This window comes from Tiliqua scincoides, chromosome 5 (assembly GCF_035046505.1).
Source record: "Tiliqua scincoides isolate rTilSci1 chromosome 5, rTilSci1.hap2, whole genome shotgun sequence".
In the NCBI taxonomy this organism is placed as follows: Eukaryota; Metazoa; Chordata; class Lepidosauria; order Squamata; family Scincidae; genus Tiliqua; species Tiliqua scincoides.
Window position 1 is genome coordinate 46082184 of NC_089825.1, and position 26489 is coordinate 46108672.

At 42.7% G+C, this 26489-nt stretch overlaps 1 protein-coding gene and 1 pseudogene across 4 annotated transcripts in view; one reads left to right on the forward strand and one right to left on the reverse strand.

Moving 5' to 3' along the window:
- RBMS3 (RNA binding motif single stranded interacting protein 3) overlaps positions 1-26489 on the forward strand; it is an 851530-nt gene that overhangs the window by 555741 nt on the left and 269300 nt on the right. For all 4 annotated transcript variants that reach the window (XM_066631436.1, XM_066631435.1, XM_066631437.1 and 1 more), the window contains one exon: positions 6613-6704. In XM_066631436.1, the coding sequence (XP_066487533.1) occupies positions 6613-6704 (92 nt within the window). The remainder of the gene's footprint in view (positions 1-6612; positions 6705-26489) is intronic.
- Positions 4765-4884, reverse strand: LOC136654929 (5S ribosomal RNA; annotated as a pseudogene).

Below are 26489 nucleotides of genomic sequence, written 5' to 3' on the forward strand. Positions count from 1 at the left end.
TTGTAATTGGCACAGTGGTGGGAAGGTCAGAGCCTTTCCCACCTGCCCGTTCTCGTTGTGCGGCCAACTGGACCGAGTAAGTCCAGTTCAGAATCGGGGGCACGGCAGGGACGGGTGGAATGGGCAGAAGATGGGCAGGGTGGGTGAATCAGGCCCAGGAGGGGGTGGGATTGGTGGTGCTGACACATGATGTATTCTAATTTCCTTCCTTGGCCTGATCCACTGGCACAGAACAACTTGGACTTGTGCCAACAATATAACTGGCACAGGTCCAAGTTGATGCATTGTGGTTGCCGGGACTAACCCCAGGTCAAGGGAACAAATGTTCCCTTACCCTGAGGAGATCTCCAGCAGTCCTCCAGCAGCAGCAGAGATCTCCAGATTTATCGCACAGGGCAAGAGGGGAGCGTCAGCGCTGGGCCTCAGTTCCAGGAAGGTGACTCAGCCGCACAGCTGGTGGTTAGTCTTGCCTCCAGCCAGTGGAGTGCCTTTTGGGGGCAGAGGGTGGCGAAACTGGGCAGAGAGGGTGAAATGGAGGGAGGAACCAGCCCAGGAGAGGGGTGGGACTGGTGGAAGCCTCTTTTGCTATATCCTTTCCTCTGTATTGGGCTAAAAAGCCCAACGTGGAGCTTCTCCAGTCTGCACCAGCAAAATAGCTAGTGCTATTTCGAGTAGCCCCACTGCGGGGCCTGCATGCTTACTCAGGGAAAGGGAACAAATGTTCCCTTCCTCTAAGGAGACCTCTAGTGGTCTCCATGGGGCCTCTGGATGCAGTGGTAGCCCTTATGGTGCTGCTGCACTCAGTGGCGACATGGCGGTTAGGTTTGCCCATCAGGATTGGGCTGTGAGTCATTACAAGCTGATGTGAACTTCAGAGGGAGTTGGGCTCCGTTTGCAAGGCTTTGAGAGTTTAGAATGAGAGAATTAATCTTTATCCCCCCTCAAATCCCAGAATTCTCCTTTCCTAGTTTTGAGGTAGAAGGGATTGAATTTTAACCTCTAAAGATATTGGCTTCCTTTTCCATGCTCTATGGAAAAAGTTGCTGAATGTGATCTTGCTGTAGCTCCCCCCCAACTCTATAAAAGCTTTTCTCCTTTCCCCTCAGAATAACCAGTTTACTGATTTGTCTCCATGCAACAAAGAGGAAGTCTTGGCAGGCCGGGTAAAGTACGCCAGTCTTACATTGGCCACCCCTGGTCTACCCTGTTGGGGTTTATTTGTCCTAAAAATAGCTCCTGCAGAAATTGAATGAATTTCTATTCACACTTTTTTATATCTGTTTTTTATTGCACATATGCAGTTATGTGAGCTTGCCCAGTTCTATCCACCGGATTCTTAGACATTAAAATAGAGGCATGAAATTGTAACAATTTCATTACAACTGTGCCAATGTTTTAGAAGCAGTAGGTGCAAGGCATAATATTTAGAAAGCATCTTGAAGGGGGGGAGAAAAAAGCACTTGAAAATCTCCAGGCATCCCATCTGTGTTTAAAGGAACAATAATAACAAAACTTTAAATTAGCATAAGAGATTTAAGGCATTTCAGGAAAACATTGATTAAATCTGCCAATGAAATGAATGTGCTTGGTGAGTGACCTAATTAGCGTATACTTGGTTCTCTTTCACTGCACTGCTTACCACTAATTGCTGTTCTGCTGGTCTTCTCCTGACAAGCAGGAAAAAACAAGGATGAGGGATTTGTTGCAAAAATAGTGACATTCAGTTTTAATTCATTTGAACCTGCTGCCAAGTTAATTATGGAATGGAGAAACTCAGCCCAGGAGGCCCCCAGCCATTTAGGCTATGGGAGACATTGGTGTTTAGCGTCTGACTGTGTGTTCAGACAGCGCTTATTATGGCGCACATAAAATTCTCTTTACTGCTGGGACTCCCCTCCCCCCAATGCCACTGCCCTGCCCAGAGGCATAGCTTCTCAGTTTGCTATTGTCTGGCTTTATGGTTTAGGTTTAATTGCATCAAATGAAAAGGAAAATTACAGTGTGAGCCCAGACACATTTACTCAAAAGTAAATGTCACTGTATTGGATGGGGCTTACTCCCAGGTGAGTGTGTGTAGGCTTGCATCTGTAGTCCCTTTTAATAGTGGTTCCTGGTTAACTGTCATATGTCAATTGTTTATCTTAAATAGTTATATCCCTCTTTCGGTCTTATGTCTGAAATGTTCAAGCAACTACCCTAGTCAAAAGCAACCACTACACAGGCGCGAGCATGCATAAACAAAGCAGCATGTGAAATTGCAGTGTTGCTGAGCAAGGGGGAATAAATCATCAACTAGACCAATGATTCTCAACTGCTGTGCTGTGGCACATTGGTGTGCCATGAATGGTCAACAGGTGTGCCGTGGGGGTTTGAATGAGGGTCATATATTAGTAGGGCCATTGGGGGATGCGCGCCCCCCGCCAGCAATGTGGCATGCTTTGTCAATTGTCAAAAAAAGTGATACACCTTGTCAAAAAGTGTGCACCTTGTCAATGTGTCATGAGATGAAAAAGGCTGAGAATTGCTGAACTAGATGAAAGACATTTTTGTGTCTCTGCAACTACACAGGAACACAGAAAACACAGAAAACTGCTTCCCCAGCCTTGCCCCCCCCCGTGTGTGTGTGTGTGTGTGTGTGTGTGTGTGTTTGTGTGTGTGAGAGAGAGAGAGAGAGAGAGAGAGGATTATTTCAAAGTACCAAAAGCCAGCATGCAACATGATTTTGAGTTTGGAGAAAGCATCTGTGGTGGACATCATCGCTAGTGGTTCATCTCCAGACTAAGCTCCAGCTCTGAAATGCCTCCATATTCCCTAAAATTTGTGCCCACCTGTGCACCTGAAAAGGTGGGATATTCCTCCCATGTGGTTGCAACAGAATAGTTTTCTGGCATGGCAATGTTCCACTGATTGCAGGAGTGGGGCGGGGTGAGCTTTCAGCTTCGGATGCTGTTTGTCCCACTAATATGTGTATACCCAAGTTATGTGGCAGGATAACAACTATTTGCAAAGAAAACAAGCTGAAAAGAAAGCAGTGAGTGCAGCATTTCCTTTGCTGTAATCTGTTGCTAAATCCAAAACAGTGAATACGTGATAACTAGACCTTAATGTTATTGTTTCAAAGGTCTCCATGATTCTTAATGAGTTGTGATTCAAAACCATACCAAGTCTCTAACCACTGAAGTTCATGCATTGAATTCTATCCACCAGAGTTGGTATAAGCAAGGCATTACGTCTGCAGTCACAAGACATGTTCAGCAGGGGAGTGATCCCACTGAACTCAATTGGGCTTACTTCTAACTAGAACTATGTGGAATTGAGTTGAGTTACGCGTATTTTCCACTTGATGTGAAAATCCCAGTTCTCTCCTCCATGGTGATTAAAAAGCTGTCTTTTTGCTTCTTTTAATGGCACTGAAGTCTGCCACCTGAGGTAGCCTCATGATAGGGGCCAACTATGTTGATCACACATCACATCTTTTGGCTAGATGAATTTCTTAATTTGTACAGCTGCACTGCCTACAGTAGGATTTCTTCCAATATCCCAGCCAGCTAGATGTTTCATAAGCATACCAGTTGGGATCAGGTTTGCTTCAGTACTGTTATCGCGCAAAATACTGACTTGTGAATATGCCATCTCTCTCTCTCTCTCTCTCTCTCTCTCTCTCTCTCTCTCTCTCTCAGTAGCATACTTGAACCTCCCTGCTTGCCATGCAAAGATCTGCAGCTTAGGGCACAATCCTAACCAGGTCTACTTAGAAGTAAGTCCTATTTTGTTCAGTGGGGCTTACTCTCAGGAGAGTGTGGTTAGGATTGCAGCCTTAGAGATAATGCTTAACAGGTGTCCCAATCCATTGCAACTTCCTGCCTGCTGCCAGCACAGTGTCTGCTTTATCCCATGGGGACACTTTGGCATGTTGAAGAAGGGAACGTTTGTTCTCCTCCCCTGGGATAAGCCCCTGCTGCCACAATGGGTCAGTTCGGACCTGCACCATTGATATCACTGGCAAAAGTCTGTGTTAACTGGTGAAGACAGATCAGGCCTGGGAAAGGATTTGGCAGACGTTGGTGATGGTGGCAGCCACCATACCCTGTCTGTCAGTCATCTGATCCAATTGTCTCAGCCCACTTCAGAATGGGAAAGCCCTGTATATAATACAGCCTATGTCTTCCTTATTCATTACATTTCTCATACAGTTATGCAACCCCAATACATTTTGGCACTGTACTACGAGAGGCCTCCTGCTAGCACTTGTGCAAGAGTGTACAGAACAACCATACATTCCATTTCCTCATTCCTCTGACATTTATTTGGAGTTGAGCCTACATCCTCGTCTTGATGATTTTGAAAGTCTACATTCCAGCCATTCCTCATTCCATAATGAAGTTCATAGCACTACTTCAGAACAGGCAGTTTGGGGATTGTGGCCTTTGTAATTCACAGCTTCTGTGCAGTATGTTTTTTTTTTTTAGGACACTGCTGGATATAACAAGTTCATTTCTTTGTCACATGCTGTGAGAAGACACAAAGAGAGAGGGTTATGGTGGAGAAAAAAAATGGTTAATTAAAACGTAAACACAAGATTCTAATTAAATTCTACTGTGCTTATTTGTGTAGCTCTGTTTTTAGGGCAGGAGTCACAGTTTCTGTTCCACTCAGTGCTGGCACCAGGTTGTTGGGAGTCCTGTGGCAAAGACCTGCGCTGCTTCCCATCACACCTTGTTTGGCAATGGTTGACAACCTTCAGTCTCGAAAGACTATGGTATAAGCCTACAGCACCTGGTATTCCCAAGCGGTCTCCCATCCAAGTACTAACCAGGCCTGACCCTGCTTAGCTTCCGAGATCAGATGAGATCAGACATGTGCAGGGTAACAGTTGCTGCTCTCTTGTATGCTACCACTGCCTCAAGTAATGAAGATTCAGGGCTCAACTTCACCATGTGCATAACCTAGTCAATCCCTGATGCCTTTCCTGCTTCTGTTGGCATGATAAGATACACAATGTAAGGATGTTTTATCTGACATTATTCCAAAATGAGCAATCCAAATAATAAATGAGCCAGTGTTGAGTGTGGTGGAATTCTTGGGAAACATCAGATATTCCCAGCCTACATTTTTTGGCTGACAGAACTTGTCTATCACCCAGTGCTTTACATCATAATATGGCTTCTCAGTACCTTCTAACACAGTCATCTAACACAATAATTCATGTGGAGTGCTTGCATGCACAGCAAGTGCTGTACAAATGCTACATATTATAATTGCCATTCCATGGAGACAAATCCTGTTGGATTTACTTTTGATCTGCTAATGCTTCTAATTTTTAATATACATTTTGGTGTTTTATTTGGGGGCTGAAAAATATAAGAAATATTTCAGGAAACACTCATGGCTGTTTGTTGTTGGCTCAGAATAGATGTTCTTTTGTCAGAACATGGCAACTATGGGGACATCTAGGTCTCTGACGACAGCTGTAAGTCAGTACATGGAACAGGTACCCATCTCTGTGTTTTCAGATGCTGAAAGGGCTGCATTTTGTTGTTGGTTTTTACAACTGTACTACAGTTTTTAAAAACTGTTCCTCTCCTCCCAAGGAACATAAATTTAGCATGAGGTACAGGATTGGGACTGACAATTTTTTCAGAATGTCAATTTTATGTGTGTAGTGAATGGGATTTGACCGGTGGTACATAAATTGTGTGCATTTATTTCTCCCCTCCCTTCCTCCGTCTCTCTTTTGTTCATGAACATGGCTTACAAATAATAAAACATGTCGTGCAGTACATGCAGTAGCAGCATATTTGTGGCGGCCTTTTGCATTATTGCATATTGCCCTAGTAAATGGAGATGTTTGCCCAAGAGCTGTTAAGCTATCAGCATCCTAGTGCTAATATTATTATAGCATTTATAGCATTCAGGCATGTTAGTGTCAGCTGTTTGGATTGTAGCAAGGGTTACTGGGAGGCAAGGATAAAGCTGTGGCCTTTCTCCAAGGGACACACTGCACATATTTCAAAATTACTCACAAGATGGGTATTAAGGAAATTAAATAACAGAATATACTAAGGGCCCAATCCTGTCCAACTTTCCAGTGCCAATGTAGCCACAATGCAACCCTGAGGTAAGAAAACAAACGTTCCCTTACCTTGAGGAGGCCTCCCTGACTGCCCCCCCCCCTCACTACAGAATGCAGCGTAGGCCTGTTAACATGGCTGCACCAGTGATGGAAAAGTGAATATGATTGGGCTCTGCATGTCCTAGATGCTTTTCAGCAGAGTGGGTCTTACCTTGCTAAAATCCTTTGAAATCAGTGTCATGGTCCCCAAAGCGGGAGGGGGAAAATGGTAGTCTATGAGGTGCTTGATTTGAATAACAGAATATATTTTGTAGACAGACAATATTTCCAGATCTGCCCTTGCTGAACTGGATTCTGGAGCATATGCTGGTGTATCAAAGTACCATTGTTCAATTCATTTGTTTTGAAAAAAATGGACATAAAAGAAATAAACAACATAGTAACTGTTGGTACAAGGAAAACTGCAAAGTTAGCAAGCATTTGATATAGCAGGTGGCTCTTTGAAGGTATTAATGAAGGTTTCTTTTTTTTCCTTCAAGGTTATGGTTTCGTAGATTTTGACAGTCCAGCAGCAGCACAGAAAGCAGTAGCATCTCTTAAAGCAAATGGCGTGCAGGCCCAGATGGCAAAGGTAAGACTTGAGCAATCATTGCCTCTTTACTTTTTCATATGATATTATTCTCTATAGTGAGAATTTGGAGCAATTTTCATTTCCTTGTCCTTTTTGAAATCACAATTTCCTGGATCCATGTTCTAGTTGTGATGTTTACACAAATCTGCCCGTTGGCTTTGTTGTTTTATTTGACAGTTGTCTTTGTTATAGATGACCATGTTCTAACTAGATGCCACATCAAAAATTGCCAAACTGCCTTCCTCTTTGTGTATTTCCTCTTCAAGTAATTTCATAAAAAAACCATGTTTTGAGATATGCTCCAGTGCAAGACAATAACTTCATTGTTGCAAAGGTTGAACTGAGGTTGGAATGTCATGTTTCAGAAAGAAAAGGAAGTCTATTCTGTGTGATGTATAGCCACATGAGCAGTAACTATGACAGTGGTTTGGTGGGGAAGGCAAAGAAGAAAGAGCTTCTGTTTTTTGCAGACTTGCTGGTGGGTCACTGAAGCTGTGCAAATCCAAGGGCTTAGGGAAGATGTGCACCATTCTGTGGGTTGGTGGGTGGAGAGCTTACAGACTGCTCTTTACCCTCTCACACAACACCAGAACCAGGGGATATCCACTCAAATTGAGTGTTGGGAGAGTTACAACAGACAAAAGAAAATATTTCTTTACTCAGCGTGTGGTTGGTCTGTGGAACTCCTTGCCACAGGATGTGGTGACGGCATCTGGCCTGGATGCCTTTAAAGGGCATTGGACAAGTTTCTGGAGGAAAAATCCATTACAGGTTACAAGCCATGATGTGTATGCGCAACCTCCTGATTTTAGAAATGGGCTACGTCAGAATGCTAGATGCAAGGGAGGGCACCAGGATGAGGTCTCTTGTTATCTGGTGTGCTCCCTGGGGCATTTGGTGGGCCGCTGTGAGTTACAGGAAGCTGGACTAGATGGGCCTATAGCCTGATCCAGTGGGGCTGTTCTTATGTTCTTACTGCGAGTAGATGATTACCTGAGAATAAACTTTCAAGGACTTGGTTAAAGTATGGTGGGTCATCTGGAAAGTGCATAAAGGACCTGAGATTATTACTTGGTTGCCCTTTGATCATCAGCTGCTGCATACCTATCAGGATGGGTGATGGGGCATCTAAGGGTCCACCTGCTTGATATCCCTCAAGTCAAATATGTTTGACTTGTTTTGTTTGACTTATTTTGTATTGTTTTGCATGCTTGGAACTCATAGATGTTGTAGTATAAAATAATGTTTTGAAAAGGATTTATACCAAAGGATGCACATCCATGATGAATCAATGACAAATACAGGATTCACATCTATGAGGGGAATTGGTGATGAATACAGAGAGATTCACATTCATGAAGAAATGTGACCTGCCTAAAGTGTAGTGATTGCACCATTCATGGCACCCTTTTGAACAACACATAAGGATTGTGAAATCCAGAAGCATCCCAGTGTGTGATGGTGATTGGCTGTGAAATAAGGAAAACAAAACCTTATTCACCCTCATCCTAATGAACTTGGTACAGGAGTTATTTATCGGTGCCCTATTTGTTTTTATTATATATTCAAATTCTCTCCTGTCATTCTCAAAAAAATAATGCATCACACAGACAAGGTTTAGCTCAAATGCTTTTCTTGTTCTGCCTTATAGTTTGGTATATACTTTGGTATATAAATGAACCCCAACTTGAAATGCGTATGTGGATTTCAGATTTTGAACACTTTAAATGCCACCAATTTATAGTATGCTGGTTTTGCTTTCACTACGTTCATGCCAATACAGTTAATCACAACAGAAGAATTGAAAGCTTTCTGATGTCATACAATTAGAAATATCTGTAAATGTGATAGTGTCGATTCACAGTTGGTGTGGTATGACATGGTATTCTCATTGTTTGTGTCTTAATGATGTCTACAAAGCTAGAACAAGTGGTTGGCCAAATGCTTAAGAGGGGATGGTTGTGACTCAATTTTTCCAACACATAATAAAACTTCGTTGTGAAGATGCATATTTGAAACACTTTATGGAAATATGAAAACAATGGAAGTAGCAAACATGAAAGACAGGCAAAGCCTTTGAGAAGTTAACACATAGTATGTATTGTATAACTTTTGAAATTTGACTTGATTAAACAGCGGCCTAACATGGACCAGGAAGATGTGGGTTCAGAAACTCACTGGCTGATGTTGAACTCATCATGCTTTCTCGCTTAGTCTAACCTGCTTCATAGTTCTGAAGGTAAATGAGAGTAACCTATCGATGTTGATCTGAGCTCCTTGAAGGAAGAGCAGGATATAAATGTGATAAATATGTAAAGGTAAATAATATTATAACAACTCTCCTGAGATCTCAAACATGGCCAAACTACATGTCCATACTACAGTCAGTATACGCCTGAAAAATTTAATGTTGTAAACTAAGTGGACTATGTACAAGGTATCGAGAGGCAGTGTTGTTTCAGACTAGAGCAGGTTCAGTTATGCCCACTGAAATGAAGGTGGATAGTTTTAGACATAGAGGAAAACAGAGATCACTAACAGCTGTATTCCTGAACCAGAAAGGACAATAATGAAACAGCTGGTAAAACTAAAGAGGACATTTACTCCCAATGCATTTTTTTTAATTTAAAAATTTTTTTTTAAAGCAACTACTAGAAAAAGCTTTAGAAAACTTTAGAACTGGTTCAGTGGAGGATTGAGCCATGTTGGAGGGTTTGCTTGAAATTTCATTAAATTAATTCTAAAGTTTTCTAAAGCCTTTCTAATATTTCCTTGGAAAAAATTTGCTCATCATTGAAAAGTGCTGGGAATAAAAGTACCATTCTAAACATTTTTGCAGTCTCTTTTTTGTCTTACGATGGTTTTAGGATCCCTGAAAAGAAGTAGGATGCAACCCCCACACTTCAGGCAATGGGTATAATGCATAATAATACCACCAGCTGAAATTGGGCAGGACTTGGGCAGGACCTTCTAAGAAAAGGCAGCCACCAAAGATCTGCCCCAAGGGTGATTTCCCAGCAGGCATCTGAAGATTTGCCAGTCAGCTGCATTCTGCCTGTTTCTGGTGTAGGTATCTATCGAGGTTTGACATCTGTTATTCAGTTCACCTTGCCTGTAAACCTTTAAACAACAGGGATAGATTTTTTTTCTCAGACATTTTTTTTGCTTGAAATGTTCAAAACTTCTTTGGAGGTTGCATATGGAAATGAGCCATAAAGGTGAATTAGCTGAGTGATTATCTCAACCAAGTTCAGAATCTCAATGTAGAAAGCATGAAATATTGATATGATTTAGAATTCCTGTAGTGTCGTCACCCAAGGATTTCACATTACATACTTCTAATATTAATTAAGCATCAAAAGGTTACTGTGAAGTCGCTCCAGCAAGCATTTTCCATATTCAAAACGAGACAAAACTGAGAATAAGATTAAAGTTGGGGTTGTACACCAGAAGGAAGATAAAGTGACTTTGACTTCCTGAAAAAGAGAGATGTTGACCAAAGCCAACGGGCGAACCAGTACACAGCTGTTTCTATGCCATCCTTTGCTTATCTCATCTGCTGTCTTCTGTGGCCAAGTCACCACTACCCATTCTTGGGCATGCAAAGGATATTGTGTGGGGATTGGATAAGTTGTTGCTGTTTTTCCTCAGCAAAGTTTCCTTGAATGGCCAGGTGTGTGTTGATAGAACACATAGGGTCATTAACATGTTAAGCTGGGAAGACCACTAGAACTGTAGCAGCTGTAGCAGAGCAGGAAATCATGGGAGAAGTGGCAGATTAGAGGTTATACATATCAGTGAGTAGATGGTACTCTAGTTTCCTCTTAATGCTAAGCTACCTTATAGCTGCCCTCTACCCTTTTTCCACCTGTCAGCAAGATACTTTTTTTGAAGGGCTACAAAAGCGAATTATTTTGATTGAAACAGTTCACATTTCAGATGCCTAGGACTCAGGGATGCTTCTGCAAAACACTGAACCTCAAGTAAACAAGACTTGCTAAATATGTCTGTGTGTGTTTTGGGTGTATAGGTCCAGCCTTTTTATACACGGATTTTTTTATACACAGATTTGACTCAACAGGAATGGCCACTGCAAATGCGAAGGAATGTGCTGATCCCTGAAGAAGGGGAAAAATGCACCCCTTTAAAATCAGTTTAAAAAACTGAACAGTCCTTTAACAATAGCCTCCTTAATGAGAGAGAGAGAGAGAGAGGGCAGCTGGCTGACAATCCATCAGTCCTTCTCTCTCCAGCGGCCCCTCCCTTCCCCCTGAGCACGTGAAAGAAAGGTGATCACTTTGCATTGGTGAACGGAGGGGCTGAGTGAAGCGCTTGGAGGAGGACTGATTGATGAATTGTCTTCTTAATGACTTATCTTACATCACAAAGGTCAACAAGGCTGTTTTTAAATCACTAGAGCAAAGAAAACTTGTTTTTTAAATGCTATAGTGCGTTTTTTTGCCATCCAGGTGAGTGCTTGGAACGGAACCCATGCAAATAATGAGGCTCAACCTATATAAATGTTTGTGAAACCATCGTTTTCTATAACCTTCATTCCTCGACAACTTGTGACTAACAGAGATGTCGCTTAGACATTGTGTGTATTAGATTATTTACTAGACCTCATATATATCTTCTACAATTGTTTCTTTACTGCTGTGCTTTGGAAATTATCTGTTGAAACATATAACGTTATTTGTTTGTATTATGCAAAAAAAAATTACGGGAGGGCAAATCATATTGCTCCCTTCAGTTAATGGTGACTTTATTGTATGGAAATTATGTCTTCTTTCCTCTAAAACAGCATTCAAGGAGATTTACAAAAATTAAAACCAGCAAAATAACCAACACTGATGGTGTACCTTGGACAATTTTAGTACCTTGTCAGTGTGAGATGAGATGAAAAAGGCTGAAAATCACTGTTCTAAAACATAACAACAGCAACCCCTCCAATCCATTAAAACAGTTACAACAGGGATATCACAAAATTTTGAAAAAGTTGGTAAACTTGACAGACTCTGCTTTGTGCCTAAATGGTAGCGATGATGGGACCAGGGTAGTTCAGTATGAAAACCACAATAGAGTAGGTAATGACAAATGTTCTCAATCACCAGAGCTCTACAAATACAAAGCCATTGGTCTGAAGGGATTGTCTAATATTGTTCCTCAAGGTATTGGGCAGGCAGGGCTTGGAATCTCAGTGTGAAAAAGGCTTTATGCAGGTCAGAAGATATTACACCATGAAAGCAGATTTGAAGGACATGCTCTGCTTTGATGAAACAAAGATACTGCAAAAATAACAAAAAGCCCATTGTTCTGAATCTCGGATACAGCAATGTTCTCTGTATTTAGCTTGCTTGTGTTCTGCCTAGCCAAACACTGGATCTGTAAATTTAAAGAGTTAACATTACAGATGGACATTTTCTGTTCACACTGAAATATCCAGCTGTTTCTGGATTTAGGTCTGTTTTCTTCCCAGAAACATTGTCTTAATCACGTTGTTGTCTGTTTTGAGAAACTTGTAGTGCTACATACATGAGGACAGTATATGGAATTCCACTGGCACAAATCCCACCTCTGTCCTGTACAACAAGGATGAATTTATAAAACAGTATGTGCTAGAAGGAACCCAGAAACAAAATATATGTGCTCCACCTTCATGATGATGTGTAGTTTGCAATACTCCAGCCCTTCTCAAACTGAACCTATAATCCTTTAGCAAAAGTTTGGAGCATTGCTGGAGTTGCAAGACTATTTTACTTCGCTCATAACAGTAATTAGTATTTCACAGCAAAGTATAACCTTGTATATTTGATGTTTGTTAGAAAAAAGTTTAGGGAAATGCCACCTCTTCTGATTGTATCACCCTTGCCCTCTTTTTTTATGATGATATAGCAGGACAATAGGATTAGATACTTCCAGTTTGAAACTGCTGAACTTAAGTGCATCAACTGCGTGCATTTTATCAGAAGAAAAAACTTCAGTGAGATGCAGTATTGTTGCTTCAGTAACATTATTTTCATCACTAACATCTCAAGGATTCTGCCAGACAGTTTCCACTACCCAAGCAGCATGGAATTTTTCAGAAGACTTGTTATGAAACTGACAACATTCCAGAACTCTGGGCAAAAAACTCAACCACATTTAGGAGAATTACGTCTTCTCCTGAGATCATTTGTAGTTTGGAATGCATGTGCAGCCCATCCAGTGGACATGTACACGTGCGCATACACACATTTGTGCATATATACCCGGAGTAGTTACCAGATTTGTTTGTCCTGTAAGAAGACTAAACATTTCATACCATACCTCTATGTGATCTTGTTGTGAACTGAATAAATAATTCCTGGTTCAGTTGCAATTCATATTATCAAGCAAAACAAACTTGGAGGAAGCTTAGAAATCTTACCTATTCTGCAGCATCCCCACTTTGCTGTTGGCTTGTGCTGCTGTATTGCTTTAAACCCTTCTGTTCACCACCAAAGCAGACCTCCTGGGAGCCAAGCAGCTGTTTATGATGAAACATTAGTTGATTTTGTAGTAGGGCTAAATTACTAATGTTTCCAGCTGCCATAAGAAGTTGATGTCAAGGTCAGGGGACAAGAGAGGTTGGGAAACTAAAATGCAACACCTTTGAGGTCTCCTATTCTTGGGAGGGATACATTACAGTGAAGCCAATAATGCTTCTTAGAGGTAATGCCAAATACTTGTCTTAAGTCGTCATCTGTAAAGGCCCGCAAACCAGCTTGTTACACAATTGGAAGCTGTTAGGTAACTAACCACTGTGTATTTTATTGCATCCTCCCCTAAAACATTTGGTATTAGACCAATAACTTAATTAGGTATGGAACCTCCATGAAATACCACCTCAGTAAACATCCATCAAAATGATTTTTACCAGGAAAAGTCAAAGAAACTATTTTCCGTTATCACTCACTCAAAAGTACTGTTTACATAAGAGTGGAGGGCAAAAGGCAGAAGTACTTGTGCTGACTTGTTCATGTTAGTCTTTAATGGATAAACAGACATTTCACATGTAGTTTTCAGAAGCACTTATTGCGGATTCAGTGCAATTAAAATCACTGTTTCCCTATAACGTTCAATAGAAAAAGGTTTGAAGCAAAATTGCGTTGTTTAGAAATTCATCTTTTTAGCTTTCAATCAACTTTATTTGAATTAAATGTATGAAAACTTCACTGTGTTTCCACTCTTTATATATACTGACTGATCACCATGTTAAATGAACAGCAAGCGGCTCTTTTTTTTACACATAGAACTGAATGTGTATGGCATCTGAGTCCTGCTGCATTGTCTAGGACTGGAATTGTTGCTTGATTGATTAGATATATGGATTAAAATAATTTTGACTGACTAAAAAAGACTCCCATTAATCAGCAAATAGATACTTGTTTTATGTGTTTATTATTTTAGTGCGTTTTGGCTGCTATCCAATACATTCTTAGGTGTACTCAGTGAGACTTCTGAGTAAAAGCCTAGGATTGCACTAACCTTTCTGCCAAGGCATTCGTGGCACTACACAGTTTGAGGATTGGGAACATGTGCTGCCAGAACTAGCATTCTAGCAGCACAAGTCCCTTTATGGTGTACAAAAGCTGGGCCACTGTCACAATTGGGCAGCAATGTGGCACGCACAGCAGCAGCTCCAGAAGTCTCCATTGGCACTGGTAAGTTGGTGGTAGAGGCATGTTGTGGGTAGGGAGGAGGAGGACAGGGAGAGTTTCAGGGAAGATCAGGGCGAGTGAAGGGGATATGGAGGGGATGGGTTTTGGCAGGTCAGCATGTGCCAGATCTTACCTTCTCTTTCCCGGACTGCCTTGCCCCTTTTCTCTCCTCAGTCATGTGCCAACAAAACAGCTGACACAAGTCTGAGGAGTCTCATAGGTGATTGGGCCATCTACAGGGGGTTAAGTTAAAAAAAAATTAGCTACCTCTTACTTGGCTGTCCAATCCCCTTTCCCCCTCCATTGGATACAATGCATGCTCAGTCAGTTTGGCTGCATTGGTGCCAGTGGTGGAGGATAGGATTGGGCACTGAAATAAGCAAAACATTTTACAGAATAATTAAAATGTAGAGTAGTATCAGGTCCCTGGTGGGCTCTTCAGGCGCTCCTTAGCCTTGGATTCCTCTCTTCTGCCTTCCTATATACGAAATATCTTACTTTTCATAGAAATTGTGGTGGTGCAGTGCAGTCTTATTGTACAGTGGACAGAGGTAACTTTTACGCAAACACTTTGATAGAATGCTGGAGGGAAAATTTTGTCCTCCAAATCTTGGAGAAGCTTGGGCCTCACCTCACCTTCATCTACAGTAAGCCCCAAAGTCTGGGGTTCCCCCAGTATGGAATCCAGCTGCTAGTAAAGAAATCTGGGAAGCCAGCTGACTAGCATAACCCCATCTTCTAAGCACCCACATTTGCCTTAGCTATCGATAGTCCTTCAAGGCCACTGGAGACAGGGACAGCAACTCATCACTTGGCAGAAAGACTGGGGAATTAACTGTTGTAAAATTTTATTTAAGGACAAAATGGAAAAGAGAAATGGTGAAAAGGAACAAAAAAAGGACACCCGCAATTAGATAAAAACATATCTTAGACAAAAGATAGGTTAGCTAAACAAAAACCGGTCTCCATGTCAGAGGCAAAATGGAAAACCAAATCTGAATGTGACTAGCTAGATATGGGTCTACACTTACTTTCTTGCATTATGCTCTTCTACAGTTCCTCCAGCCTGGATCCCTCAGTGCAGAGCCTGATCCTGCCAGTGTCTGAAGCTACAGCCCAACTAACCAGAGCATGGTACTTTGCCTTAAGTCATCCTTGGTTAAGGATGCTCACCTGTCTTTCTGATTGGAGTGGTCAGCACCACCTGACCTCCGACCTGATCAAGTGGGTTAGAGTGCTTAATGGACTGGCACACGCCAAACTCAGCAGATACCAGTCTATTGCTAGGATCTGTTGTTCTGTCTCTGCCCAAAAAAAGAAGATAAGCAATGCCCAAAATTGCTAATGAAAATGATACTGGCAGCCTGTCTTAATGGCAGAGACTCCGCTTGACTCAGTTGAGGCCCTTTCATGTTAAACCTACCTACGAGTTCCCCTAAAGGAAACATGGGAACAAAAAGGAAGTTCACTACAGAAATATCTATAAAAACTGCAAGTAGGATGGACCATCTTAAAAGAGTCATTCCCGCCTCTTCTAAAGTGATGCCTGCAGCAACACAGGTGTGCCTTATCTAAAAATGCAAGTATGATTTTTTTTCCATTTAAAATTATTGCTATATGCAGATTTATGCAGATGTAACTGATTAACCAATCAATCAGCTATGAATTCTTTAATGGGGTGAGAGCCCTATTTTTTTTTTTTAATTCCACCACAAACTGCCAAATATTTTGTAGCAGCTTAGAGACAGCCTAATTAACGTTCCTTCCATGCTACATTGGTGAATTGGGCTGGAATTTCAAACTAGACCTTTGCCCCCCCAAATATAAATCGAATATCCTGTTCCCCAAACAGCATTCCCTGCATGATAGCCTCATTATGAAGAGTCTCAAGAATGCCGCGGCAGGTGTAAATAGGTGAGAAGGCTGTTTAACGTGATATAGTGTGTATCAGATGCCACATGTATCTACATAGGTCTGTCTTCCAAGCTGAACATTCTCACAATTAGAAGATTGTCCAGCTGTTACCCTGCACATGCCCAATCTCGTCTGAGCTAAGCAGGGTCAGGCCTGGTTAGTACTTGGATGGGAGACTGCTTGGGAATACCGGGTGCTGTAGGCTTATACCATAGTCTTTCGAGATGGAAGGTTGCCAACCATTTTTTTAGAACAGATTCCAATAAAGTAACTCCCCCCCCCCAAACCAGTCCTTGGCACCTGCTCATGTGAAAGAACTTGCACCTTCCAATGAATGAATGTTCATGGCAGTCTGTGTGCCTGAACCTGGAATACTGTCCCTGTGATAGCTGGCGTGAGCTAGAAGAGAGCACCATGGTAGGGCCTGACACATCAGGCCATTGATTAAGCTCAGGCAGATTCTAGTCATGGGCAACACAGATCAGGAAAGAATCAGTAATGATAAACTGTTGTTTTGCTGGTTACAGTGCTTGCTTGCTTTCCTATCTGTTGTTTATATTAGTTCCCTGTCAGAATGTAATCTATTGGTTGGAGTAGTACAGGGGTGTCCAAAGTTTTTGGCAGGAGGGCCACATCATCTCTCTGCCACTGTGTCGGGGCCCGGGGAAAAAAAGAATTAGTTTACATTTAAAATTTGAATAAATTTACATAGGTTTACATAGATGAATATATTAAATATGAACTTATATGAATAAATGAAAGTCTTGTAATAGCTTAAGGCCTATAAAAGGCCTGGCACAAAGCAAGGTTGGCCTTTCCTTTGCTGCTGCTACTGCATCACAGACGTGAAACAATAAGCAGTGGATGGGAGCCCTCATCCCACAGCTCATGCGAGAGGTCAAACAGTTGCCCTCACGCTGAGAGCAGTTGCGTCGGGCCAGTGTGGGCTCCAACAAATCTCTGGAGGGCCAGAGACTCATTGGAGGCTGGGGGCTCCCTGAGGGCTACATTGAGAGGCCTTGAGGGCCGCGTGGCCCCAGGGCCAGGGTTTGGGCACCCCTGGAGTAGTAGATCAGTGATGAGTGGCAACCTGAACTATTAATGATTTGTGTAGTTTACCATTCCAAGAAAGTGAGATATAAGAAAGAATGATAGGTGCAATCTGTGGTCACCACCATTACCGCCACCACTGTACTTATCACGTTCTTTCCTGTACTATCCTTTCAGTCAAAACAGGATGTGTGGGTCATGCTCAGAACTCCCAGTATGCACCACAATTTCTGTTTTCTGTAAAGGGACAACAAGGAGTCGACTTAGTGACTGCTCCCGCTCTTCCTTACATCACTCCTTCCTCAGGCGGTCACTTTAAGTTTGAAGGGAACTTTCAAGGGAAGGAGTGGAGTGAGTATGTGGGGAAATGGATCAATGTAGCTTGATCTGGGGTGGTGGCACCCTGAATCTGTGACTTCCCCCACCATCTCTGACATGAGCCGCATCATTTGCTTTATGGCTGGGCCGACCTTATTGATGCTGCTAATAGTCTCTTTCCTGTTTGTATATGCATTTTAGGAAGATTTTATTCCCTTTCAGTGGTACAGTAATTAACCAAGATGTGCCATGACCTGTTCCCCTGAGCTGACCCTGAAGAGAGATCAGAAGGAGCAGCCCCAGACCTTACCCAGGCTTCAACCCCAGCCTGCAGCCTGGGCTTGAGTCCAACAACCAGGAGGTCCCTGAGCCAGACACTTGAGAATGACAGATCACAGTGCCAGCGCAACCTGAGCCAGAGATGGAACTCTTCAAGGAACCAGATTCACCAGTGCCCAGAACCTTGCTTGGAGCCTGAACCTTACTGCTACAGTGAGCAGAGGGAATGCAGTGGTATGAAAGTGCCAGGCTCCAGGCCAAAGGACTACCTCTTTATCCATTTATCCATTTACAATCCAGGGAGGATGGTGGCACTTGGAAAGGGTCATCTGGGCTGGAGGAATCCTCATTCTTCTTCTGACCCTTGTCAGGGCAACTTGTGCAGTTGGAACTCTCCAAGGCTCTGGAAACCCAGCCAATCTTTCTTCATGGATATCTGTTTAGGAGACAGATCAGGACAGGATCGCGTCAGACCCAGTCATAAATTAATATGATTTCCTGATGCTGTCCTCAGTTTTCAAGACCTGAGTCAGGACAGCACAGAAAGGAGCTCAGTGGAGCTGTAGAACTGGACATCCTTTATAGTGCTTAGAGAAGTTGGTATTTTGGAAAATGTTATGCATAGTCTTTGAACGTTTTAGATCTGACAAACAGGAAATCTGAATAGGGCAAATGAGTTAAGCACTGCAGTCAGATGGCTTCCCAGTTTCCTTTCATACTGAGGAAACGTCAAATGCCACATGCCTGATTATTCAACCACAACTATGAAGTGGTTGCTCAGTTTGCGAGCAGATTCCAGCTTCAGCAAGCATACCTTAATCGCCAAGGGCACTCCAAATCCACTTTTTGCAATAATTTAAGTACAGTGTATTGCGTCTGTGCAACGCAGAAGCTAGCATTTTATTTAATGCTGTATTATTATACCCAAGGCGAGTCAGTAATTTTTCCCCCAATTTTTCCCCCAATGAATATGCTCTTGCAAAGCAGTTTTTTGATCCTTTAGTCAATCATACATGTTTAGTAGAATGGCATGGACAGTACTTTTGTTTTTCTTTCTCTATTTATTATAAATGTCAGTACAATGAGTGTTCTGGAACCTGGGATCTTGGCAGATTGGGAGTCACTTTGTAGGTCACCACTAAATTCTGAACAAGGGAGGGATTTCAAGGGAGGTTGTCATAATCCAAGACTTGAATTTATACACTGGTATATAGGATAAGGAGTTTTGTCACCCTGGACTATTTCGGGAAGAAATCTCAGAGACTCTCTCAGATAAAGAGGCAAAATAAACCCCAAGACTTGCACTTCATCAATACCCTGCATCCAAACATAGTTTCTTGGAAATATCCTCAGATACTGATAACTCCTTCCTGAAAACTCAGTTCTGAGTATCTAGTTTTCAACTGCTTGCTTCAATAGTTGAGCTCTGGCCCTTTAACTGGGGGCTATTTTTTCCTGCAGTAGGCTTCAGACCAGCACTGGGGCAATACTCTCTGGTCTAGGCCCTTGGTGGTTAACTCTAGTCTTATTATTAGCTCCCACAAATTTTGTTACTTTTCTCCCCTCCCCTGGTGCCTCTCTCCTAGCCAAGTTCTGTGACCCTGAGAAATATGGCTCTCAATATAAACAGAGAAGAAATACCAGCAAACAGTCACTAGAAAAAACACTGTGCTGGACTGAAGAGGGGCGGTTACTCTCTCCCTGCTGAATACCAGATGAGCCCTACTTGAAAAAAGTGTCTCTTTACCTGTTAGCAGGGGGATGAAGATGACCTGCAAGGCACTTCCAACTCTGTGAATCTTTGATTCTAGAGACTACCTCCCAACACAGAGTTTGACTCGAATGCAGTAAGCTTGGTAGATGCAGACTTTCAATGCACACTCTGATTCATCCTGGGATGTCATAAACTTACATTTCTGTTTTTACAGGATGGTGTTCTTTCTTGAGTTATGCTATCAAAGGCAAAGATCTCCAAGTCGGTCTGTAATGCAGAATATAGTTTTCCACTCTATCAGTGCAGTTCACTTATGTGGAACTGCAGATAAGGTCCATATTTTTCACCATTTGTTACAACTGGCTTTCTAATTTGATTATCAGGAATAATGCTTCTTCTTCAGACTGGTCTTTACACTTCGTTCCATCCCTTGAATAAGCTGCTCCCTGCCCTTCTTTCCAAGTGGAGGCCCAACCAAAACCATTAACAGGACCTTGCTAGAATTTCAGCTCCTGCATTGCAGAGGGCTCAGATTCAGTAACATCATAAAGCCTTAATTTAGACCAGGGGTCACCAAACCCTGGCCCGGGGACCAGATGTGGCCCGCAGCAAGCCTCTTTCCGGCCCACAACCAGCCTCTTGTCCTCGGAAAGACCCTGGTCCACTTTGCTGGTTGCAAACTATGTTCTGGTTGCATCTGGAGGGTGTTCTAAGGGCCAGAGAGATTGAGTGAATGAGCCCATTCATTCATTTATTCACACATCTAAGTTCCATCTCTAATTTATTTATATAAATTATATATTTACTTTTTTTTTCGAGCCCTCAAAACTGTGCCAGACATTTGATGTGGCCCTCTGGCCAAAAGGTTTGGTGACCCCTGATTTAGACCAATGTGGTCCAAGCCGTGGCCCATGGAGCAAATCCAGTACCCTCACTCATCCTGGCCCTGTGTGAGCAGAGCTTACTGTTTTGTGGAGGAGGCTGCTATTGTCCGCACTGATCTTCCCCAATGTTTGCTCTACCCTGCCGCTTCTGCATTTTGCCACCCCAGCAGGCTCTTCACCAGGATTTCCTGGCAGACATGGCGGGGTGGAGTGAACATTGAGGGTGACAATGGCAGCCTTCCAGGCAGAACACTAAGCTCCAGTTGCACCAGGGAGGCTGTTTGATTTAGACTTTAGTAATGTCATGAAATCTGAATTATGAGTGACGTTAATTAAACTTGCATATATAGTTCAATGTTGGTGTGTGCTTAAATAATATACAGAATTGGGGGCTTAAGGGACGGCAATAATAATAGTACAAAATACCCTAATGGGAATCCAGGCACTCGACAATATTAGCGTTTAGCACCTGGGATGTTCCTATTGAATTTGTTTCCTCTTGAATTCATTTTGAATTGTAGTGTAGTAGTTTTCAATCAGTATCTCACAATAATCAAAATTTCCAATTGCCCTGTCTTTTTGCCTGTAGAAAATCATGTCAATGGTCTTTTGAGGCCAGGCAGATCATCTGCTTTCATGGTATTATTAGAAGAAAAAGAGTAATGAATCATAATGAATAGAATGATTTAGCCACCTGCAAGAATGCGTCAGGTTGTAATTTAAGCTGTTCAGACAAGGCCTCCATGCCTTGTCTAAGGGCCCAATCCTGAGCTCCCTCAGCACTGGCACTGAGCCCTAGCGCCAGCAGTGGGTGATGTAAACTTGCCATAAAGCAAGTTTACGGCACCTGGGGAGTAGGGAGCACTGGTGCTGGGCCTGCACCAGTCAGGCCCCAGATCCAGGGCCAGCAGAAGGAGGACACGCCACTGCCAGGGGAAGTGTGACTGCCAGGTGGCAGTGCAGCCTCCTGGGGTGGGGGAGGACAGGGCTTGTGGGACCAGAGGAGCTCTGCTTTGCTGGATCCTGAACTCTGTGTTGGGCTAGAAGGGCAAAATTTCTGGTACAGACTTAAAAAGTCCCATTGCCAGGCTTGGGGCTTCCTCTGAAGAGACCTCTGGCTGGTTCCCGGCACCCACTGGATACAGTGGTAGCTACTTTAGTGCTGCTGCTCCAACAGGCATCAGAAAGCTTAGAATTGGGCTGCCTTTCAGCAGTCTCCAAACCGTGAATTGTTGTGTGCTTGAAAAGCTGTTTGGGCATGATGCAGTGCTTTCTATTCCGAGCTGCAGCCTCTTATCTTTCAATTCGATCATCTTCCTGGAAATAGAGGCGCAGATCCTGCTGGGGCTATGGGCGGTGGAAGAGGTTGTCTGGCACAAGTTTCTGAGAAGTTTGGATGGAAAGATAGGAGGCTGTGGTGCAGTGTGGAAAATGCACTAACATGCCCAGATGGATTTTCTAGCACACTGGATCCATGCTGTGGACAGTGGTTTGGCAGCCACTGCACTAAGTGAATGTCCGGAGTGGAGCAGTGCCATCAGTCACTCCTGACGGCCTGTGGTTGGCAACCTTCAGTCTCGAAAGACTATGGTATAAGCCTACAGCACCCAGTATTCCCAGGCAGTCTCCCATCCAAGTACTAACCAGGCCTGACCCTGCTTAGCTTCCGAGATCAGACAAGATCCAGCATGTGCAGGGTAACAGGCCTGTATTCAACTGATTATGTAGATGTCAGAGGCATGCATACCCCAACATTTGTACCCCAGGAACCCAACACTGTACCCCAACATTGTCTTCATTCTTCCTCCATATGTTTACATGTTATATATAAATCAGCTATTAGTTAACGCAAGCTGGAGATGCATGCTGTACTGCAACGTATTTACCAGAGTAACCTTCTTTTTCTTGTTGTTCTTTATAGTGCCTTATGCCAACAAAAATGCAAATATCTTGTATACCGAATTTATTCACAGAGACTTTCCTTCTCCCTTGTGGTTTACCTGTACACCCAATAATGAGAGTGCTTAATCCTTCTTAAGGAGGCTGGGGAGAATGGTTCAATAACAGAATCAGCAAAACATATAGGAAGAACCCTGCTGGAATAGATCAAAGATATCTACAGTATAGTATTCTTTTCCCTCCAGTGGCTAGCTGGATGCTTCTTGGAAGCTTGCAAAGCAGGGAATGAGAGCAACAGCATATCCTGTCCCCAGTAGCTCAAATTCCCAGGTATGTTGTTTCTGACTGAGGAGTTTTGGTTTGCTTTCCCCCCATCCTGTAAAGTGTAACTTTCACAGCCCCACTTCCCTTTGCCCTAATCTTTTCTTGAGATGACTCAAATCATTGCTATTCCAGATATGCCCAGGCCTTTCATGCATAGGAAATGTCAAGTACAGCATACGACACATCCCTAAAGCCAAAATGGTCAGCTATGCTTTTAACACAGTGAACTTTTTGGGCTGGTTTGGAAATGGGAGGAGGAAGGCAGGCTTAACCATTCTGGTTCCTTTCTGAATTAAACGGAAATTTAAAGTGTGGAAGGGGAGAACTCCTTGCAACAGTCCACACTGAATAAATGCAATGTGATCACAAGGACTTTCTGTCTGGATCTCTTTTTTACTGCAAGATCTGGAAGTATTTCCTTTTGTGACAACTCCTGCCAGATGAGCTGAGAGAACTCGCGTGACTTCCCTTGCATGTATGTTTGGCAGCCAGGAGTCAGGAGGGCTGGGAATCAGCTCTGTATTTTTAATTCTTCTTGAGGCTCAGCTGTGATAAAGACGAGGACCAAATATAAATAAATAAATGTTTGCAGAGCTTTGGTCTCAGTCAAATAGCTCCCCCCCCCAAACTCTCAAAACTGTGGTATGACAAGCACTGCACTCATCTTTGAGTATGTAAGTAATTTACAGATTGGCTTCTTGAACAGCGTTGAAGAGGCTGAACTCTCTTACCATTCCACAATTAGCTTAACAACCAGGGCGCCTCTCTGAACTTGTTCTCAAGACATGGTTGAACTGCCCTTTGTGATCTGAAGCAGTACTGTTGCGTTGAAAGCACCTCTTGGGAACGCACTACGTTATCTCCAGAATTCCTACGTGCTCATTCCCTCCTTAGTGCGTCGTCTTGAGATCAGATATTTTCATTAAACCACATGTTACTGAAGAGTCGTGCTCTGGTTGGGAAAGACACTTTAAAAATATATCTCTCAGTGGTTCAGAATTGAAAGCCTCTATAAAGAAAGATAAAGCCAGTATTTTCTTATTTAGCCTCGTCTGCTGAGCCATTGAGTCGTTTCCTGATGCTTGTAAATGCTGTTTTATGAGTGTTGGTCTGTTGCTGAGTGTGTTGGTGTTTTGGTGGGTTTCCATAACTGATGGTACTGTCTGTGACAGTGGAGCTCTGCAAGGGACAAAAGCAATATTTGGATGCCTATTAGAGATGATACATGTTGCACATCATGAATCACTCTTGCCAGGTTTGTTCTGTAAATGAAACCTTATTCTCACTGGGTTCTGTTTTGTCACTTCAAGGCATAATTTAAAGCCAAGGCAGCTTAAAAGCTTGGCTGCTTGGGAACATAACGACACCTTTTTCACTTTGTAGAGTTAACTGCCCTGGGACAGTCATTCTGAGCAGTAATGGCACCCTAGTCTGCAAACAAATAGCAAAAACAAACAACAACGACAAAAAAGATAGTGCCTCCTTCCATCCGATCATGTCCAAATTGCCTGATTTTGAAATGAACTATGCGCTGCACTTTTCAGAATGCAAACTTCTCTTCCCCAAATTGGAATCCCAGAGTTATTTGCTGAGTTTGAAAACGTAGGCAATGATGCTTGCCTGCAATATGCATTGAGTGACATGAAAAGCAACCCAACTAAGCACGGTCAGTCGCCTTTTGTCATTGTTATGCTGGGCTGCAATGATAGCTGCAAGAGAATGTTCTTTATTGATCTCAGTGGTAACAATCTGACATAACTTGATACACTGTTTGTTTTAGAGCTAAATTCATTTCACCCAATTTCTGATAACTGAGGAATCTGTCTTTTTTCGCTTTCTGAACGAGATTAGCAAATGCATTCTGCATTTATACACAGTAAGACCTACTAAGAGTGTGTACATATATGACTGAGGCCGCTATGAATCCTTTACACACTTACCTGACATGCTTTTGAGTAGACTTGCATAGGATTCTATTACCCTTCTTCAGAAAAACCCACCTTTTGTGTCTCCGCGTTAGTCCTTTTTCTGGGTGTCGCTGGCTGGAAGGAGGCAAGCTCACGCAAGGACCCGCCAAGCAGCCACCTCTGAGAATGACTAATTTTATTGTGTCTGTATCAGGAGTTATGGAATGCCAGTCACACCTGAGTAGAGATGGGTAAGCTGAACCAGCCCCAATGGAGGTTAATTGGAAGTAGTTAGAGCAGTGGTTCTCAAACTGGTGGGTTGTGACCCACCAGTTTGTGTTAAGGTTTCCCAGTCCGTTTAAGGGGCAGGGGAAGGGAGAGGCAGGGGAAGGGGAGAGCCTTCTGCAGTGCTCCCCGAGACTTGGAACATTCGGAGAAAGCGGGTACAAAGCACTTCTGTTTTGCAAGAGGTTTTGCGCCCACTTTCTCGGAACATTCCAAGACTCGGAGAGCACTGCAGAGGGCTGTGCAGGGCTCCCCGCACCTCCTGCAGCCTGCTGTCTTCATAAAGTGAGTCACAAACACCCCCCCCTCGCCCTCCCTTAGCGGCACGATCCTGGGGATCGTTTCACTGCCCTAGCCCCTCCCCCACAAGAACTTACTGAGGGAGTAAAAGTTTGAGAACCACTGAGTTAGAGTAGGACTGATTAGAGTAGGACCACTGATCTAGGACTGGGGAAACCCAAGTTGTAGTCATCACTCAGTCATGAAGACTACTATGGGACCTTGGGCCACTCAGTAGGAACTTTGCATAGCATAGCATCCTGAACTCCTTTGTGGAAGGACAGGATACAATAATAATAAATTAACTTTTTCTTTTTAAATTTTGTCATAATGCATTAGTAGTTAATTTCACAGCAGTTTGAGAACTACTATAACTGCTTCCATTTAGGACCATATGAGAGCTGTTAAAAAGCATTAACTACCCTCCTGACGTATTAGCTTAACAATCTCCTGAGCTCCATCCTCAGCTTGGATTCCAGCTGACTGGATTTTTTGCGTAACACAAAGAATTGGCCAGCCAGAACTCTATCATTTAGGAACAGTTGATCTGATACTGAAGTTATAACTCCAAAAACATATTTCCTAATCCTGTAATCCTTTTTTTTTAAATGATGATACTACCATCTGTGTGTTTTCTGGTTCTGTTTACTTGCATACAAATATGGTTTGAAGTCACAGTTTAAAAGCACTGGAATGGAGGCAGGAATTGTGACGTCGCCACCAGACATTTAATTCATGCCATTTGTATCCTTTTCAAAACCTGTAATGATACAACCTCACCTGTTTTTAATCCATGGCGTGGGACTGGCCAACTAAAAATTTTCAGGCTTTAAGTTATTGCATGCTAAATTTGTTTTGAAGGCTGCAACTGTTTGTGCAGATATTTGATTGCTACACAATTTTAGCTGGAGCTGTTGCAAAAGAAAATCTGGAGTTTCTGTGCTATCAGATGTTTGTTTTTGTTAGTTTTTCACATTAATGCTATGCCAAAAGATCTCTCTCTGCTGGAAACAGTATATTAGTAACTGTGACTTGTAGAACACATTTCCTGATGAAATCTTCTGCCATCTTGGCATGGACAACAGTGGAGTATTTTGTCCTAGTATTTCTTTGCAGAAAACTTTGAACTCCAACTTTACAAATAGTGAGACAACACAGGAAGCAGAGGATTATTCCAAGTGAACTAAACAGAGGTTGCATGAAAAATCAAACAAACCATGCGATGTTCACCGACTGTGTTTGGAATTGGG